This window comes from Nilaparvata lugens, chromosome 11 (genome assembly GCF_014356525.2).
Source record: "Nilaparvata lugens isolate BPH chromosome 11, ASM1435652v1, whole genome shotgun sequence".
In the NCBI taxonomy this organism is placed as follows: domain Eukaryota; kingdom Metazoa; phylum Arthropoda; class Insecta; order Hemiptera; family Delphacidae; genus Nilaparvata; species Nilaparvata lugens.
Window position 1 is genome coordinate 41,196,140 of NC_052514.1, and position 21,620 is coordinate 41,217,759.

General features: G+C 35.0%; 1 protein-coding gene across 1 annotated transcript in view; it reads right to left on the minus strand.

Moving 5' to 3' along the window:
- Positions 1-21,620, minus strand: part of LOC120348713 (GRIP and coiled-coil domain-containing protein 2-like) — a 37,230-nt gene that overhangs the window by 9,618 nt on the left and 5,992 nt on the right. Inside the window, exons 4-12 of the mRNA XM_039438445.1 lie at positions 17,711-17,908; positions 15,498-16,792; positions 14,317-14,462; positions 12,656-12,838; positions 10,967-11,108; positions 9,220-9,408; positions 6,831-6,922; positions 4,158-4,364; positions 2,139-2,608 (exon numbers count right to left, since the gene is read on the minus strand). Coding sequence (XP_039294379.1) covers positions 2,139-2,608; positions 4,158-4,364; positions 6,831-6,922; positions 9,220-9,408; positions 10,967-11,108; positions 12,656-12,838; positions 14,317-14,462; positions 15,498-16,792; positions 17,711-17,908 — 2,922 coding nt within the window. The remainder of the gene's footprint in view (positions 1-2,138; positions 2,609-4,157; positions 4,365-6,830; positions 6,923-9,219; positions 9,409-10,966; positions 11,109-12,655; positions 12,839-14,316; positions 14,463-15,497; positions 16,793-17,710; positions 17,909-21,620) is intronic.

Here is a 21,620-nt window from a genome sequence, read left to right on the forward strand (position 1 = left end):
TGAATAAAACTGTAGTTTTGACAATTCATTCATTCATTTATTGTACAAAATACTACAATAATTATGACATTGGAGGAAAAACTAGGCTGAGCCTGTACTATTTCTCTCCAAAAATTTTGATGAAAAGTTAATGTTGTCCAAAGGTTGAGGTTATGATATCAAAATAGGCCTATCTTAATATTTTTATTCAATAGTAGCAGGAAACCCGTGCTATGCAAGGAACTATTTTAAAACATGACGAACTGAAAACTTGACCTACTGAAATCTTGAAGAATTTGAAATAGGCCTATAACCATCCTCGGTTAATTAAGAATCTATATGCAAAATTTCAAGTCAATCAGTCCAGTAGTTCAGACGTGATGATGCGTCAAACATAATTTTCCTATCTCGTACGTGTACGAGCCAGTTCTTTCCTTTGCTATAGTATAGATAAGTTCTTCAACTTGGTGCTAACCTAATAGAGTGACAGAACTCAAATGTTGTTTAGAAACCTTCCTCAACTTAATGCCAACCTGACAAAAAATTGGTCTGGTTATTAATTTAGTTGTCAATTTCAACCAGGGCTTCCTATATAACGGACCTGCGCCTACAAAAAAATGGCCGCCGTATGTGGTGGCCTGCAATAATATTTTAAACGGGAACTAGACGAACTGAGATTTCGACAAACTGAGACGTTCTCTAACAGATGACTAGTGATTTTTTCTCATTTCGAGACCACCATATACGGAGGCCAATTTTTTTCTAGGCTCAGGTCCTGTAGTATATAGGAGGTCCTGCTTTAACCATCTGTTTCGAAGAGGTAGTATCTCTAGATTATAGTTCTATATTAACATATGGTATGTATTCATGTCCCATGAATGAAATTTGAGCATTAATTGTGGAAAATTTAGAAGAAAATTGAAATTTGGGCTTCGAGGTGCACGAAATTGATATTTTTAGAATCTATGTGCAAAATTTGGAGATCTAAATCATTCCCGTTTTTTCGGTATGCAATCCACTAATTGAGATGTTTTGATGTGAACGAAATAACAAACACAACCCTAATCTCTCTTATTATACAGAGTGTTTCTGAAGTAGTGTGGAACATTATAGGGTATTGTTTCTGGATGATAGGAGACTACAAATGTCGTATTAGAAATGTCCAAAACTCAACGGTTATCCTTATAGCTGCCATTCTGTTTTTTTCACTTGAGAATTTTCATCTCAAGAACGAAAAGCTGTATTGATCTGAAATTTGACATGAATATTTATGCTATAAAGACTAGCCTTTGAAAAATTAAATAAAATATTTTCGATATAAATTTTCAAAATGGTGGCCATCCAAAATTTTTGATGGCAAATTTCACGACAACGGTTCACTTTACAGAAAATTTACAAGAGACAAAGAAGTTAGCAAATTCTATCAAGATTTCAAGGATACCTTATTTATGAGGATTGCTCGAAGAATATCAGAAAAATTAATTATTTACGTTCTGCATGCTTGACCTCTTTTCACCAAGATCATCTGAAAAACATGGTAAAATCAGCTGTATGGCCATATGGAGCCATACCGAGATTCAAAGCTTCATCTTAAATACAATTGGAATTGAAAATTCAATTTTGATGTTCAAATGGTGAAGAGTGGTCATGCATGCAGTACGAAAAGAATTAATTTCTCTGTTATTCTTTGACCAATCTTATTAAATGAGGTATCCTTGAAATCTTGAAAGAATTTGCTAAATTTTTTGTCTCTTGTAAATTTTCTGTAAAGTGAACCGTTCTCGTGAAATTTTCCATCAAACATTTTAAATGGCCGCCATTTTAAAAATTTATATCGAAAATATTTTATTTAATTTTTCAAAGTTGAGTCTTTGTAGCATAAATATTCATGCCAAATTTCAGATCAACTTTTTGTTCTTTAGATAAAACTTCGTAAGTGAAAAAAAAACAAAATGGCAGCTATAAGGATAACCGTTGAGTTTTGGACACTTCTAATACGAGATTTGTAGTCTCCTATCATCCAGGAACAATACCCTAAAATGTTCGACACTACTTCAGAAACACTCTGTATAATAAGAGAGATTAGGGTTGTGTTTGTTATTTCGTTCACATCAAAACATGTCAACTTGTATAGAAGCACCCTGTATAGATGGTCTTACCTTCAGCCTTTTGTTCAGTCTTTTGGGGAAGACTGGCAAATGATGAGGACATCTCAGTGTCAGATACTTCAGTATCCATATTTCCTTCCCCTCTAGCCACCATCAGGCTCACAGGGGAAGGATCACAGACGTTTTTTGGATTCTTACTACCCCCTTCAATCCCCACTTCTCCGGTTCTTGGGTTCTTACTGCCCCATTCCCCAACCACTTCCAGGTTTTTTGGATTTTTACTGCTCCCTTCCCCCACCACCAGTTCACTGCCACCGCCTTTTCCGTTCAGAGTCGCCGCCGGACTAACGGGCGACACCGACACGTCACGACGATCGTCCGACACGGTCAGACTCGCTACGACCGGCGTACGACCTCCCATCGACGTCGGCCGGCGTCGGATCGTTTTCGGCGTCACGTTCTCTCTCTCACCCGGGCCCTCTTCGTCGGTGCTCTGGTACTTCTTTCTCGGTGAAATGCTCCTGGAAATTAAAATGTTGAATATAAATTGAAAATTATGAACTTTATAAAAAATTTAGTAACTTTTTCATTTCATTTTCATATTTTCATTTTATTATTTGCTGTGTTTATTTTTTCTGCTATCTAAAGTTGTGTTTAAATTTTCTGTAATGTATATTTTTCAGAAAGACTTTTCGTTAAAACTTTTCATTTCTTTCAATATTTGTATTAAATATTGCATTTTCAATTGTTCTACTTGTATTATGTGTTAAGAGAGCAATTATGGGATATTATCCTTGTGCTCTCATATGTATCTCAAATAAATTAATAAATTGTGAAGCTTCTCCATAATTTGAAAATTTGTAAATATGGATGTGACAAAATATAAACGGGGTTTTCAATAATTATTTCTATAGTGAGGTCCACGTTATAATGGCAGTATTTGATTAACATTGGTGTTGCTATCCTTGTCTATCACTTGACAAAGCAGGTAGCACTATCCTTTTCTAGCTCCGCAACTATGCCAAATCTGACAATGTACAAATGTAATTATTTGAGGAAGAGAATCAGCGACGCTGTTCTCCTATCTTTATCTACTGTCATAATAACGTGGACCTCACTGTAGGAAACATAAAAAAATGAGACGTAAACATGATATTTTTATTTTACTTTTTCTCTGTCATGTAACCCATGTCAGAGTTATACATGGAAAAACATTCACAATATGGAAAAAAGTCCTTTACATACTTGCATTATTTTCCTTAAGCTATGTGTCGGGTATAAGTACAAGGTATAAGAAGAAGAAGAAGGCAGGAGAAGAGAAATACAGAAGGAGGAGAAGAAGAAGAAAGTAGGAGAGAAAGAAGACAGTAGAAAAAAAAAGACAGGAGAGAGGAAGAAGACAGGAGAAAAAAGAGGAAAAAGAGAAGGAATAAGAGGGAGAATAAGACAGGACTAGAAAAAGACAAGACTATAGTGAGGTCCACGTTATAATGACAGTATTTGATCAACTTTGGTTTTGCTATCCTTGTCTATCATTCGATAAAGCCGGTGGTACTATCCTTTTCTAGGTCCACAACGATGTCAATTATGTTTTTGACAGTGTAGAAATATAATTAATTAATGCAGAGAATCGGCATCGCTATTCTCCTGTCTTTATCCACTGTCATTATAACGTGGACCTCACTATAGAAGAATACTCTAGTGAAGAAGAGCAGGAGGAGAAGAAGGAGGAGGAGAAGAAGGAGGAGGAGAAGGAGGAGGAGGAGAAGAAGGAGGAGGAGGAGGAGAAGGACGAGAATGAAAAGGAGAAGAGGAAGAAGAAGAAGGAGGAGGAGGAGGAGGAGGAGAAGGAGGAGGAGGAGGAGGAGAAGGAGGAGGAGAAGGAGGAGGAGGAGGAGGAGGAGGAGGAGTGGGAGGAGGAGGAGAAGGACGAGAATGAGAAGGAGGAGGAGAAGAAGGAGGAGGAGGAGGACGACGAGAATGAGAAGGAGGTGAAGAAGTAGGAGGAGGAGAAGGAAGAGAAGAGGAAGAAGCGCACAATCCTAGTAATCGACTGAGCTGCATGCTCACCTGAGTTGTGGCTCAGTCCGGCTGTGCGACGTGGACCGATCAGTATCCTCAGTGGTGGACTGTTCCCTGTTCTTGCGATTCAGCTTGGCCTGGCGTTTGCGCTCCAACGAGAGCCGGATGTCACTCTTCAACTTGATGTACTTCTCCTTCAGAGTGCGGTACTTGTCCTCCAGCAGACGCTTTTCACAGCGCACTTTTTCAAAGTCACTGCACAAACAAATCGAGTTTTCAAGTAGGCTACTCAATATTATCTTTAGCACTAATGAACGTATCGAAACACAATAGAATATATATCAAGTACCTTTTTGAAAGCCATTCATTTAAATAGTACTATGTAGGAAAAATAGCAAATATTTTTATGCTATCCTTTCTCTAATTTCAGCTCAGATTCTACACTGAAAAATCTGGTGTGGCGCACTCACACAACTTTCCTTGCCGTTATGAAAATTGATCACCAGACGCTAGTGTTCCCGCGCATCTCAAGTCTACTACTATTCAAAGATCTGAGCCAGCTGGTGACAGGACAATAACGCTGGAAACACACGAGGTCTGCTATCTCTCCATAGTGAATGATTTAATAGAATCAACAGTTGTCAACAGTTAGCAATTGAAATAATCACATTTTCTCGAATTTCGAGCTTATTTTCAATTTTATTGAACACTAATTGTAGAAATTCTCATGCTCAATCTTTTCCACTCAAAATTTTTTGTTTAAATTGTATCTGAAGCCTGATAATTGGGAATCTAAAATCAAACTTTGCATAGATGGGGCGGAGCTACTGAAATTTTTACAGATATAGGACTTGTGGCAGTTGATGGAGCTTATCAATAACTATTTTAGGTATGAATTTGATCGAAATCGTTGGAGCCGTTTTCGAGAAAATCGCGAAAAAACCCTGTTTTTGACAACATTTTCGCCATTCTAGCCGCCATCTTGAATCGCATTGGATCGAAATTGTTCGTGTCGGATACTTATAGTGTAAGGACCTTAAATTCCAAATTTCAAGTCATTCCGTTAATTGGGAGATGAAATATCGTGTACACAGACGCACATACACTCATACACACACACACACACACACACACACACACACACACATACAGACCAATACCAAAAACCTTTTTTTTGGACTCAGGGGACCTTGAAACGTATAGAAATTCACAAATTGGGGTACCTTAATTTTTTTCGGAAAGCAATACTTTCCTTACCTATGGTAATAGGGCAAGGAAAGTAAAAATCAGTGACCATCAGATTATCAGTGTAATCGAGTTTTCATCTCATGTGTGAGTCTAGTTTATGAGATATTTGTGTTACGTATATACTGGTTCTTTAAATTTAAATGTTTCAAACTACAAGTTTCAAATTCTCTGAAGTGGACTGTATAAAAACGAATCAAATCTTTGTGCTGAACAATATATCCATTCAGAAAAAACCACATACATAGAACACATAGAAAATCAGAAAAGGAGCTCACCAAATCCCAAATCCAACATGTCGCGATTCGAATTGCTTGCCTACTTCTATTTGAGGTAAAAGGTGGACAGTTGGATAGGATAGATGAGAGGAAAACATAGGTGAAATTATGCAAACCGAAGTTGCGACTATTAAAGTTGGTTCCTTGCTGTTTTCCCGTTCTGAGATGAAGTTTACTGTCTGGATATATATAACACTATGACTTGACTATTGATAAAAACAAAACTAAAAACTGAGTTCTGGCATTAACTTTTCACTAATACGAAACGTGAGTAACTTTTCTTTCACGTAGAATGAAAATGCAATATTTATGTACACGAATAAATAATGTATAGGCCGAATTTCCTATGATATTAAACGACACGAATATTTAGGCAGATTCAGGACGAATTTCCTGAATCTTAAAGCCTCGAGAGCGAGTACTTAGCTGAACGAAAGCTAAATCCACACTGACTCGCAAACTTTCCAGTGCCTGGAACGATAAATTGATGAGTAATAGATATTATAAGATTATAGAAGCTATCCTGCCATCTTGCAGTCAATGCGCGAATGAATACAATTCAAATGGCCTCAACAATTTGTGTTTACATCAAGTGTAAAAAACTTTGCACCGGTTTCTGCTTTGATTTGATGAGACTTTGTCTTGGATGTATTTTGAGGTTGTTATAACATAGTTAAGCTGCGTTTACACCAAAGTTATCAACAAAATGTTAATAACTTAATCCTTAAAGATTCTATTAGATTGAACGGAATTTGATAAACACATATGTTCATCATTTGTATGATAATTTATGTCCAATCTAATATAATCTATAAGGATAAGGTTATTAACATTTTGTTAACAACTTTGGTGTACACGCAGCTCAAGTGTTTGCAGCAATAAATATTTTGATTTAATTAATAAGAAATTGAAGTTTCCCACAAGATGATAAGTAATAGATGTTCCCCACCAACTAAAAGCCTAATACAACTGTGAAATAATTCACTTTTTCAGTAATCGATGTAACATAAAAATACAGTCTAAAACTATCTTAAAGAAGGATTAACTCATAATAGTTCTACTTTGTGATACTGAATAAGTTGATGTATTTGTTAAAATACATAATACAGTATTTTATGGCAATGAAGCTTACGTTTTGAACTTTTAGGGTTGCCATAGAAAGAAAGATAAACATGAAGATTAGAGAAAGTATATTTACCGAGTTAGTTGAGTTATGTCGACAGAATCTTTCTCCAAAGCTCTATTCAGTATTTCCACTTTGTCAGCGTGTTTCTTTCGCAGAGTTTCCTCCTAAAACAACGATCAAAACCCAATAAGTAATTAGTATTAAGCATTTGGTAAAGTGTTAATAAGAAGGATATTCTGAGTATCCTTTCCCATTAATGGACGGTTATCTGTTTAAACTCTCGCCAATAAATTATGTAGATACAAAAAATTCTAGCTAGAATTCTAGCCAGGGCACAAAAAAATTCTAAAAAATTCTACCTGAAGTTGTATATATAGTACTTGTGCTATGTAAATCGTCGTTGATACAGTCTGACTATTTAATATATGTTTTATAGGCAAACTTGAATAAATATAATATTTTATTTTTTATCCAAGCTTAAGTTATTGATTGTAGTTTTTACACTATTGTTACCTGTATAGATTAGGTACTATTTCCCCGCGCACGGATCAGCAATCCATGCGGGGAAATAATTATTCCATGATTACTCTATTTTATTCTGTACAGTGTTTTATATTGGAATAAAGAAATTGAATTGAAGTTTAATTTGAAATTGCATTATTATAAATTCTACAGAATGTTTCAGAACTCCCTAGCAATATTCCAGGGCATTGTTCCTGGGTAGCAAATATACCTAAATATCATTTTCAATCTGTTCAAAAGTCCTTAGTTACTCACACAGCCGCCATTTTGTGTTTTCACTTGTAATTTTTTTATGAAAAAATAGCTGAACATACGGAAGTGAAACTTTGCACAAACATTCATGACAACTAGACAGATTTACAAAAAAGTGACAATTTTTCAAATTTATAAAGCAAAAAACAGTTTATTTAACAAAAAAAAAAGAATAACGTTGCTTAGTAAATGTAATTACAAACCGATTGACACCTAATTTTTCAAGATTGAACAAAATATTTAGTGAGATATGACAGCTTTAGTGATAAGGTGATCTAGCTTTAGAGGATCATATGTTTTATTCTTCAATGTTTCTTTGCATTACGAACTGCTTGTTAATGATCACTTTTAAATACTTAAATTACGACATAGCAGTCTGATTTTTATGATTAGCTATTAGCTTCTACTCGTGGAGCGCTTTCAGAATCTGAGCACTTTTCAACACTCTTATGTTTTATAATGATTGAAGTTCATAACAATAAGGTTTTATTATTGATTAAAATAATCTAAAATCGCTTATAAATAACATGCAAAGCAGATGAAGATTGTTGAATTATTGTGGCAGACTTGAGCAGCATACCTTGACGTGCACTTCAACAAACCTCCAGCTACCACTTGTTCATACGATTAAATGAGACTATTCATACTAGCTCGGCCGGACTGAGTGTAAATACTCCAATTAGAATTCATGGGAATTATATTTTCACTTTACCGGAAACGTTCACTGATACCTTAGAGAAAAGGTAGCATAAGAAGATATTCCAAAGTATATGTTCCAAATGTCACTGTTAACTCAAGGCAATAGTTCCAGTAGGCTACTTATTTTTCGTGAATAAAATTCAATTCAAAAAGTTCTTAATTTGTCATAAGAAACAGAACAATATGATTCACAATCTGATGTCAGCTCTACAGACTCTTACAAGAACTCATACATAAGAATTAATATTTTTACAATAAAAAACTAAAACAAAATAGTTGTAATTGAATAAAATAGAAAGTGATCCTCAAAAAAATCTTAATCCTAGTTTTGATCATGATTGAGATTCATAGCTCATCAGGATTGAATTCATCTGGGAAGAGTCGTGAACCGACAGAATAAATGTGAATAAATGGGAAGCTGGTAGTCTCTCATACATTTTGGTAGAGAGTTAGTGGGGAGGATATTTTTAATATTCTTTCCGAAGAATGGACATTGATATGTCCAAAGCTCCGCCAATTTATGTAGATGCATAACAATATGATTATTATCTATAGTTATTATATTACAAACTGCTTTTTCATATCATATACAGTTCAATAATTATTAGTTTCTTAGTCTATATTATGTAAATTCATCTATAATTTTGCTGTATTGTAAGCTATTGTATATAAGTGTATGAGCCAGTATATATTGTAATCTACATAAATAAAGTACTCAATCAATCAATCAATCAATACAGTGCCGTTCTTACATCTTCACAAAACAGTAAAATGGCTAAAACAGTAATAATGGACAGTAGTCGACAGTAATCGGCTTGAGTTAACAAAGATCGGCTTGAAATTTGGAATACAAACGACCTATACCAAGGGATATTTTTTAATGCTATTTTTCCTCTATGATATGATTCTTCGAAAAAAAATTAATAATTTTATTGATATGTTAAATTTGAAATAAATAAATGAACAAACTTTGAATGAATTCTCTTACCTCCTGTTTGCACTGTTCTCGGAGCACCTGCATATGCGCCCTGTGTTCATCAGCCGTATTCACCCCCTCCTCCTGCTGCCTCCTCCTCTCCGCCTCCCTCAGCTCCCTCCGCGTCCTCTCCTCCTCATCCCATTTCTGCTGACTGCGCACTTTCATCTGTGTCATCTCTTGCTCAATCACCTCTGTCTCCTAACAACAACAGGAAGCGACATCTTTAGTGAGGTCCACGTTGTAATGGCAGTATTTCAATTCCATTTCTTGACAATTGGAATATTCAAAGCATATTACAAACTCTTTATATTATGACATATCATTAAAAATATAATTAAATTAACATAATTACTCATACATATACTTGAATAAAATTAAAATAAAAATATGAAATCTAGGCTTCACCAGCAAAAAGAAAATCTTTGCCCGCTGGTGAGAGTTGCAAAACAGTAAAAGAAAAACATAATATTTTGAAATAATACAGAAAGTTAAGGTTAAATTTAACTAATGATTACAATAGAAACTTTATAACAGCAGAATCATAAAAAATCAAACAAATATTGTGCAGAGAAAAGACTATAAAATGAAAATAAAAGAATTATAATTAAATTGCTATATTTAAGGTGAAGAAATATTCCATCTTAATCCACTCATTGACGCTCTTTTAACTACTTTTGAAATCTAAGTCAAAAGGTATTTCATTGATCAGTTTACTGCTTGTGCAAATTAGCTGTCTTCTGATCATTCAGAAGAATATTAGCTCTTACGACTCATGCCTCAGCACAAGCTTATGCTTAAAGAGGGATGGACCTTTTTTCATTGATTTGTATAAGTTTATTAGTACAAGATTTTGCAGTATTGTATATTATTATTTTGTTTGATATGATTGGTTAATGAAATTTATTTATTATTATTATAATTATATTTATATATCTGATCAATGAAAGTTTAGTAGGATAAACTTGAAATTCCTCTGTTACACCCGATCTGAAATGATAAATGTTCTTGATCAACTTTGGGAAGATAATTTCATTTTTTAACAATATTTGATTAACATTGGTGTTGCATCCTTGTCTATCATTCGACAAAGCAGATAGCGATATCCTTTTCTCCCTTCGCAACATTCCCAGAAAAAAAAACTATAGTGAGGTCCACGTTATAATGGCAGTATTAGATCAACATTGGTGTTGACGGTAGCCTTGTCTATCATTTTTGACAAAGCAGATAGCGCTATCCAACTCTAGCTCCGCAACGTTGCCAGATAGTCTTTCAACAATTCAACAATTTAGAAATATAATCAATTAACAAAACATTTAATCTTGATTATAAAAACGTATAATGTAATCATTGAAAAATATATTTTCTTGACGAATAAAATATTATTTATTACAACAGTTACATCATATATACCGGTATCAGCTATCCTCTATCAAGGTAGGCGCACACAGATCGTCATCGGACGGACGGCACGCATCGGACGGATCGGATGATTAGATTTGATGCATTGTTTCCAATTGGAGTGCGCATACCTATATGATGCGGATAGGTATGCGCACTCCAATTGAAAACAATACATCATATCTAATCGTCCGATCCGTCCGATGCGTGCCGTCCGTCCGATGACGATCTGTGTGCGTCTATTTTAGTGAGAAGCACCAGCCGTCAATGCCCCGAAATGGGTGTGTGTATTTTTAAAGGCAGACTTACTTCCCCGTTTGGGTGGTCTAAGGCATTAAGTCTGTATGATAATAATTACCCGCTTCATTTTTTCAGTGAACTCTTCCTGTTTCGCCTCATACTCTTTCCTGATCAATTCCATTCTCTCATCACTTTCGCTTTTTATCCTCTCGATTTCTTTTTCTTCCCGCTGCTTTACCTCCTCCACAACCTTTGCTAATCTGAAACAAAAACCAATTCACTAATTTGTTATTTCAATTTCATGGAATGCACTAAATTCATTAAAATACAGAATTCCATTGCTTTGTATTTCGATACAGTAGAAGAGTACACTCAATTTATTTGAGTTGTGAATATTGTGGATAAAATAATGTGAATTCACATAAATAATTTTTATAATGAAGCCTTTGAATGGAAACCCACATCAAGAAACATTTAGATTAATTAGGAAACTGTCTAAAATTATATTCATCCCTTGGGTATTCATCTATTGAAAATTAATATACTATGCTTTTTATAGTTAAATTTAAGGAAAGTACAAGAACAAACGACATTTTCATTATTAAAGCTTTAGAAAAATTGTTGAGTGACAAATATGCATTCATTTATTGTATAAAACACTACAATCATAATACAATTAATATGACATTGGAGGAAAAACTAGGCTGAGCCTGTACTATTTCTCTCCAAAATTTTTGATAAAATGTTAATGTTGTCCAAAAGTTGAGGTTATGTAATCACACACTGCTTCGTCACTTGATTTTGGGTCCAGGAATGATGATTTAAAAATTTTGAATTTAGAAGGTTGATTTCATACTCTAAATAAATCACAGAATGTATCACAATAAACTAAAAACTTAAGAAATATTGTCCTTATTTAAAAAAATTGAATACAAAATCAAAAACCTACTCACTACTAGTTTTTAACAGCTGAAATCAAGAGGTTTCACCACTCCCAATTGAAGAAATTCTGTGAGGTGGCTTAGAGCTATTTATTAGTTTATTCATAGACAATAGATACAATCTAGGTGTAAACAACAGGCATTCGCCTAAAGCTGCTTTTAACCTTAATTTAAAATAAACAATCCAGAGGCTATTAAGAGTTCATGATTTGATTAACACACAATTTTATGTCTAAGAAGCATGTATCAACTAGAATAGGAAGGAGCTATAATAAAGAGTGGAAGCTCTCCATAATAAAAGTAAATTCGTATGGCTTTGTTAGTGGGGAGTCCCTTGCGGGAAGGTCCCACCGCCTGAATATATAATTTAATATATAACTTATTTTTTTCAATGATTTAGACTATATTATATAAATATTGTAGTAACATTTATTGTAATGTATTTATGATGTGATGTTTATGACTTGTGTTAATATATTGTATTATATATGATGCATAACATGAAAAATAAAATTGAATTGAAAAAAAAATAAAAAAAGCCGTCAATGGGCCTTACGACTGTCATACTTCAGCCGAGACCGACAGTTTAACGTGCCCATCCGATAACACGGGAGTGATCTGGTTAAAAAAATTTTGGTGATGAGAGGGTTTGAACCCGGGATCTCTCTATGCTGCTACGCAAGCACTCTATCCACTAGACCACGGATCACTCCATAATAATTTAGATGAATCGATTATATTATCAATTCAGTACTTTGAATTACGAGAAAGTGTAGTCCTTCTTTCTTCTCCTCTATTAAATCCAATATAGTGAATAAAATTTGAATTACAGGTTTTTTTTGAGAAAAATGATAGATTCAACTCACATATGAACACTGGCCTGCACCCGATGATTTGTCTCATCCTCCACGCGTTTCAATTCAGTCTTTGAGATTTCTTCTTGCTTCTCTAAAAAGTTCTTCTTCTCTTCTTCTAGCTTCTTCAACTTCTCATCTTTCTCCACATCTAATTGACGTTTGTATTCTTCCAATGACGAATCTGTTATTTCTCTGTTTAATAAAAAAAAACAGAATTAGCAATACATAGAAAGTTTACATGCTGTTAACTTTATATTCATTGATTTGATTGTATGGTATGAGATGTTGTGGTATTTCTCCATAATTGAAAGAATAAGACTTTGATATTGTCAATACCACTTTTATCTATTCGAAAATTAATTTATAATTCAGTACCATTAGTTCAGCTGAAGATGTGGTAGGTTTTACCATGAAACCTGGTACTGAATTATAAATTAATTTTCGAATAAATAAAAGTGGTATTGACAATATCAAAGTCTTATTCTTTCAATTTATATTCATTGTTTATAAATAACAATGAGCACACTATCACGAATAACTATCAAACATAACCTCAACTAAACTGTGGTGGACAAATTTGAACGCTGTGGTTTGGTTTGTAACAACAGCTGACCTTAAAAATTACTAAAGTGAGGTTCACGTTATAATGGCAGTGGAGAAAGATACGAGAAAAACGTTGCCGATCCTCTGTCTTGTCAATGCCTTCTATAGACGACAGCTGATACAGGTTTATTGATGTAATATTAACTGTTCATTCTCGTTTAAAGTAATCAATTATATTTTATTGAGCAAGAAATTAAATTTTTCAATAATTTCATAATGAATTTTCATAACTAAGATGAAATATTTTGTCAATTATTAATTCTACATTGTTAAAAGATGATCTGGCAACAGAGCAAAGCGAGAAAGAAATAGCGCTATCCGCTTTGTTGAATGATAGACAAGGATAGCAATACTATTGCTAATCAAACACTGCCATTATAACGTGGACCTCACTATAGCATGAACATTATTAAGATATTGCATTTATTCAAATGCTAATGAATTATTAATTATTATTAAACGAAAATCCAAATTAAATGATGTAAATCACCCCGAAAACTTCTGCTACTGCAAATTGCCATCTAGCTTTTTACCCTGTTGACAATATTTACAGTAGCAGAAGTCTTTACAGCATTTAATTTGGATTTTTTATAATAATAACATTGAAAGTTATTTGTAACACTAATAAGGATACAGATATAAATCAATCAGTTTACAGATGTAAATCAATTACAGAATGTTATTTTGTTTTCATTGAAGCTCTCTGAAATATTCTGTGATAACTGGAATAAATAATTGTTGGGCCCGGTTGCACAACAGCCGGTTAAATTTTAACTCTGATCAATTTCATGAAAAATCAATCAGAGAAGGCTCTTTTGAAAAGACGGTTTCTCTGATTGGTTCTCGTGGAATTAATCACGGTTAAAATTAAACCGGCTGTTGTGAACCAATGTTGAACCAATGTTGTTCTGAGAACCAATCAGACAAGGCCTTTTTGAAAAGCCGGCTTCTCTGATTGGTTATCGTGGTTAAAATTTAACCGGCTGTTGTGCAACCGGCACTTGGAGTTGGGATTATTACTATTACAATCTGTGCTAACATTTAAACTTGCGTTCAAATCTTTTCACCTCATCGCAGTCCTTCGCTTCTCCTCCTGGTCTTTCAACTCCTGTCTCAAAAAGTCTAGTTTCTCATTCATTGCCCTCTCGAGTCTCTCGAATTCCGCTTTCTCTCTCTCGCTGAACTCCTTTCTGGCTGCATCCAACTTATCATCCTACAAAATTGATTGATTAGTACAGCCAATTCGTCTAAGATCACGAAAAACCGCCAACACACAAGGAATCTTATGTTGGCAGTGCCAAATATTACATTGATAATATTGTTAGGCTAGGCAGACACCAGTTAGTCAAGACAAGACAAGACAAGACATGATTAGACACGTTTAGTCACAATACTTCATATTATTGCTAATGACGCATTTAAACAGTTATCATGTGATTAAGTAACATCACATGATATACAAACATCTTCCCATTTTACTTTGTCAAACATTTTCTTTTCACAGCTCACACTGATTAGTCATTGCAATTAGACATGTCTTCATAAGCAACTATGTGAAGTATTGTGACTGAACGTGTCTGATCATGTCTTGTCTTGACTAACTGGTGTGCGCCTAGCCTTATACTGAAGCTACAATCTATGTCTATTTGTATTGTATACTCTGGTTATATTATTTTATTGTACTTGTGATTTGTGATTTATTTGTAATAAATTCAATTCAATTCAATAAACGACTTGGAATCTTAAAAAATTGACTTGAAATCAATCATGAACACAATGAAACAATTAAGACAGCTTCACGACAACACAGAAAGTTGGGATATATAGTCTGTTCATTGATTAATAGCTGACTTGAGTAATTGCGTTTTTACTTATATATAACTGATATGAGTTTATATTTACTTTCATAATTGCACAAGCTATGTTTATTTATTTATTTATAACACACTTATGGATCTGCGAGTGCTAATCATTGATGCATGTAACGAGATAACCGAGGATATGTGTCGCCGAGTCACCAATAACATAAGCATTCGTATTGAAGCAGTTGTCAGACAAGAAAATTACCACATTGAACATGTAATGGCCAGAAACTAATCTCCAGGTATACAGTAGACAAGTTATATCTCATTTTTCTGAATTGCTTCCATAATAAACTTTCTATGACAAAACTAAAAGTTGGATTATAACGTGCGCCACTTTGTATAATTTATTGATATGAAAGACAATAATAAAACATATTACTCACCAGCTCCTTCTGCAATTGATTCAGTTTGGTCTGCATTTTTCTCCTCATATTTTCTTGATAACTTTCAAATTCACTATCAATTCTAGGAGACGACGCCTTGCCCTTCAATTCTAACCTACTATCATTACCACTATCCCCCAACAATCTGCTTCTTTCACTTTCACTTTCGTTACTATTTTTCAAACGATTAATCACCGAAATTCTAGATATACCAGCCTCAGAATATTCCAGTCCATTTCCACCAATTTTCCCTTCATCTTCTTCGTCTAATTTCAAACGTTCTTCACTCTTTTCCCGCTGATTCTCATCCAATACTAATATTTCTCTACTCTTTTCCCGCTTATTCTCAGTCATAAATGATAACCTATCATTTTCAAGGGAATCATCCCTTGCAGAAGTTTCATCACCCCCAAAATCACGCGGTCTTATCAAAACTGAGTTGCCCAATTTCTTGTCAATAGCACCACTCCCCAAATTATCCAACGATCTTGGAGACCTCCCTCGACTGTACATCTGTTCCTCAGTTAAATCAACTCTATCCATCATATCCTCATCTATGAAATAATGTCGCTTAAACGAGTTACTAGGTGATTTGGGGGAGAGACTATCTTTCACAAAATGTTCCCCCTCTTTCGGTCTTGTCTCATTATTTTTCCCTACATTATTGTTCCTATTTGGAATATCTTTCACAAAATTTTCACCTGTTTTCTGTCTTGTTTCATTATTGTTCCTATTAGAAACAACCTCAGGTTGACTTGGCAAATCAGAAAACGATTTGATATCATCGAGAAGATCATTTATAGATCTATTATTTTTGAGATGGAGACTATCATTAGTGTTTGCATTTTTAGTCTTTCCAGCGTCAACTACCTCTGACAATGTTTCGTAAGAAGCAGACCTAATACCAGAATCAGGCGTTTTCTCCATGTTATCAGAGGTAACCAAATTACCATCTTTCAAATCAAGATCCAACTCTTCGATGGAATTTTTATCCCACAAATCGAGCTTGATATTTGGTGTGAAATTGTTGTTATCTAAACACTTGAGATTTTTATTTACTATCTTCTCGTTAACTGTGCTGTTATCGTTGAATATTTCAATCTCCTTCTGTTTTAACTGAGACAGTCGATTTAGTAAGTCGCTCTCGTCTTTATTCTCTCTCTCTCGTTTGTTTTTCACTTCCAGCCAGTTTGTTTCCAGCTTGTTCAAGTCATCGAGAACGTTTGTCCTGGAGTTTAAGTTGTCGAGCTTGAATAGTTCTTTCTTGAGATCGTTGTTGTTCAAGGATGAGGCATCTGAAACAAAAGATTTGATGTTTTATTCAATTTGGTAATTTGTAGCATCATATAAGTTTAACGCTAAACCACGTTTAGTTTACTTGAATGGTCACATTTATTTTCATGTGTTACATTCCGGGTTTGAACGAACAGCTGATTTATATCCGTTTAAACTGAGAGCCTTCATATGAGCCTTCGTGTGGCTTGGTCCTAAATGTCAAGCTGCATACAGACTTATGCGCCGCGAAGGCTTGCCTGCGCTCTTCTGCAGCTGATTATAACTGTATCGGTACAGATACAATGAGATACAGATATAACTTACAGAATTACTCACATAATTGAGAAAGGTGTCATTTTGTTACAAAACACTTCAAGTTTGAGGTGTGGGTGTTATTTTGGTTCGATGTGACAGCCGTTGGTAATGCGACATACATCCCACCAATAATCGATTTCACAAGTAGGGCTACTTACCACCTCCTACACCAATAAAAACACTAACTCACATTTTGTTGATTTCAGCTTATCTATATCAGCTAGTGTTTTTATTGGTGTAGGAGCCCTACCTGTGCTGACGTCACCAGAATGCACTATGACTTTGTTTAAGGAGGTAGTGGCGGAGCACGGTTTAGATGCTAGTTAATTAATAAAACTATAGTGAGGTCCACGTTATAATGATAGTATTTGATCAACTGTGGTTTTGCTATCCTTGTCTGTCATTCGACAAAGCCGGTGGTACTATCCTTTTCTAGGTCCACAACTATGCCAATTATGTTTTGGACAGTGTAGAAATATAATTAACTAATGCAGAGAATCGGCATCGCTATTCTCTTATCTTTATCCACTGCCATTATAACGTGGACCTCACTATAGATTCTTTTGCTACTGCAATAAAACATTTATACGGAGAAAAAGGAGTGGAAAAAATCCTGAAAATACCTGCAAGATCGGCGGCTAGTTGTTTATCATCATCAGACTCCCACTCCTCCTTTCCATCGGAACTGGGAGTGAGGCTGTCTTCAGAGTCTGGCATCTCGAACCGGATGTCCAGTGGCAGCTTTTCGAAATCGGCAAATCTTACACTTCGCTTCCTCTCATCCTCCAACTCCTGATTTTTCAGGGCTGTTTTCTCTTCGGCTGCAACACAATAACATTTCAAAATAGTATTCAGTACGATACCACAGATAGATTACATGATTTGATTGTATGTTGTGGTATTTTTCCATAATTGAAAGAATAAGATGTTAATGTTGTCTAAGAGCCAATTTCCGAGCTCGGGATTTAACCAAGTTCTATACTTGTATTTTGTTTTTAGTTTTTATTTTGAATCGGACTTTTTTGCGACTCCCACCAGCGGTCAAAGACTTTTCTTTCGCTTGTGGTGCCTGAAACAATTTTTAGTTCTCGGTAGTTAATTTTATTTTATTTTCTTGTTTTAATCATGATCGCACCTTCTGCCAAGTTTAGTGTTCAATTGGCTGGCATAAATGATTGCTCTTTGTAATGGAAAACGTGTGACGCGAACAATCCTATTCCTTAACTCTGCGTAGTTTATGGAAGTTTGTCATTGAGTATATAGTGGATCACCGCCAACCAAAAACCATCACCAACACTTCCGCCAAGGGGTCTCAAGGATGTATCCCAAGATTAAAATGAGAAGGTGTTCAAAGCATCCCAGTGGCTGTTGTTCTTGACTGTCCGCTATGGTAGGCTTGTATTCGATTTAGTTCCCCAAATGCTGGTCTCCATCCTGCATTTGGGTATCCAGGCGCACCACGTGGAGGCGCTTCTAGCTTCTATGGGAAGATGGTGAAGATGTTACTTGGAGAAAAACTTCTGAGCTAGAACGAATACAACTGCGCCCAATACAACTATTTACAACTACTTTCTTGTATACAACTATTTTCTTGTAATAAGTATTAATTTATTAACCTTGATTTATTGCATTGTTAAAGAATTGAATTGAAAAACAGTTTGAGTCAGAAAATTGGCTTTCCGAAACGGGGCGTAGTCGCAGTCCAAATTTAAATTACATCTAGAAAATTGAACCCACAAAATAAAATTAAAAAAAAAAAAAAATAGTCTAAATTCTCAGCTATTTTTAATTATTTAGGAATGTTTCATTTCGTCAATGAAAAACGTTCCAATTATAGAAATGAGAAAATAAAAGATTATCATAAAAACTGCGACCACGCCCCGTTTTGGAAAGCCAATTTTGTGACACCAGCTGTTTAAATTCTAGAACTTGGCTAAATCCCGAGCTCGGAAACCGGCTCTTAATGGTATTCACCACAACGTTGTCCTTAGAGGACAACATTCACGTCTTATTCTATATTGGAAAAGCTTTCATGATAATGCTTGACTGCCAAGCTTTGAAATTTAAATGAAATGAAATCAATCGAATCAGTCAGATTATCATCCATGGAAATATGACTACACTATCAACAAGCTTTGAGAGAAATAGTGAGGTCCATGTTATTATGGCAGTGGAGGAAGATAGGAGAACAGTGCTATTGTCAATTCTCTGCCTTGCCACTGCAGGTGGCTAGAGGATAGCTGATACCAGTAAATTATGTATTTTGAACTGTTTATTATTGTTTAAAATAACCGATTATATTTTATTCGTCAAGAGAACTCTTTTCAATTATTGAATGATAAATTTTTATAAAATTGAATATCTTGTGAATTGACTATATTTCTGTTAAAAACGATCTGGCAACATTGTGGAGCTAGAATAGGATAGCGTTATTTGCATTGTCGAATGATAGACAAGGATAGCAACACCAATGCTAATCTAATACTGCTATTATAATGTGGATCTCACTATAATGTGAAGTATGAATTGGACAGAACATTGTACCATAGAGAATCAATAGCGTAAGTAGATATCCCATGGTATAATGAGTTTATGTCGCAACTTTTACTGTTATCTCAAGCCGATTACTGTCGATTATTGTCGATTTTTACTGTTTTGGCCGGGTGAGAGTGTATGAACGGCACAATATGAGAGACTACCAGTGTCACACAGCTTCAAGGGAAAGAACTACGTGGACTATCGGCTTGAGATAACAGTAAGTTACGACATAAACTCCCTATAACATGCGATATCTACTTACGCTATTGCTTCTGTATGATTGTATACTATAAATAGTACAGACATAGTATGAACTAGATAGTAGTCTATATCCATTGGAATTCCTCTCTTGTTACAATACATCAATATTTGAAAGAAAAAAGACTTTGATGTTGTCAATACCATTTTATTTGTTCAAAATCAATTCAAATTACAAATCCAGGTTTGTATTTTCAACCAAGATCTTCAGCTGAAGATGTTGCCATGAAACCTGCTTCTGTAATATAATTTGATTTCGAACAAATAAAGTGTTATTGACAACACCAACGTCTTAGGCTAGGCCCGGTTGCACAAAAGCCGTTTGAATTTTAACCGCGATCAACTTCACGAGAACCAATCAGAGAAGGTGTTTTTGAAAAGACGGCCTCTCTGATTGGTTCTCGTGGAATAAATCACGGTTAAAATTTAACCGGATTTTGTGCAATCGGGCCTTATTCTTTCAGTTATGAAGAATACCACGACATCTCTTCCCAAACAATCAAATTACATCAATATTATAAATATTGATACATCAATATTGATTTCATTAAATTAAGAAGAAGAAGAAGAAGAAGAAGAAGAAGAAGAAGAAGAAGAAGAAGAAGAAGAAGAAGAAGAAGAAGAAGAAGAAGAAGAAGAAGAAAATACCTGCAAGATCAGCGGCTAGTTGTTTATCATCATCAGACTCCCACTCCTCCTTTCCATCGGAACTGGGAGTGAGGCTGTCTTCAGAGTCTGGCATCTCGAACCGGATGTCCAGTGGCAGCTTTTCAAAATCGGCAAATCTCACGCTGCGCTTCCTCTCATCCTCCAACTCCTGATTTTATGTTGTGGTATTTTTCCATAATTGAAAGAATAAGATGTTAATGTTGTCTAAGAGCCAATTTCCGAGCTCGGGATTTAACCAAGTTCTATACTTGTATTTTGTTTTTAGTTTTTATTTTGAATCGGACTTTTTGCGACTCCCACCAGCGGTCAAAGACTTTCTTTCGCTTGTGGTGCCTGAAACAATTTTTAGTTCTCGGTAGTTAATTTTATTTTATTTTCTTGTTTTAATCATGATCGCACCTTCTGCCAAGTTAGTGTTCAATTGGCTGGCATAAATGATTGCTCTTTGTAATGGAAAACGTGTGACGCGAACAATCCTATTCCTTAACTCTGCGTAGTTTATGGAATTTGTCATTGAGTATATAGTGGATCACCGCCAACCAAAACCATCACCAACACTTCCGCCAAGGGGTCTCAAGGATGTATCCCAAGATTAAAATGAGAAGGTGTTCAAAGCATCCCAGTGGCTGTTGTTCTTGACTGTCCGCTATGGTAGGCTTGTATTCGATTTAGTTCCCCAAATGCTGGTCTCCATCCTGCATTTGGGTATCCAGGCGCACCACGTGGAGGCGCTTCTAGCTTCTATGGGAAGATGGTGAAGATGTTACTTGGAGAAAAACTTCTGAGCTAGAACGAATACAACTGGCCCAATACAACTATTAACAACTACTTTCTTGTATACAACTATTTTCTTGTAATAAGTGTTGATTTATTAACCTTGATTTGTTAAATTGTTAAAGAATTGAATTGGAAAACAGCTAGAGTCAGAGAATTGACTTTCCGAAACGGGGCGTAGTCACAGTCCACGTTTAAATTAAATCTAGAAAATTGAACCCACAAAATAAAATTAAAAAAAAAAAAAAATAGTCTAAATTCTCAGCTATTTTTAATTATTTAGGAATGTTTCAT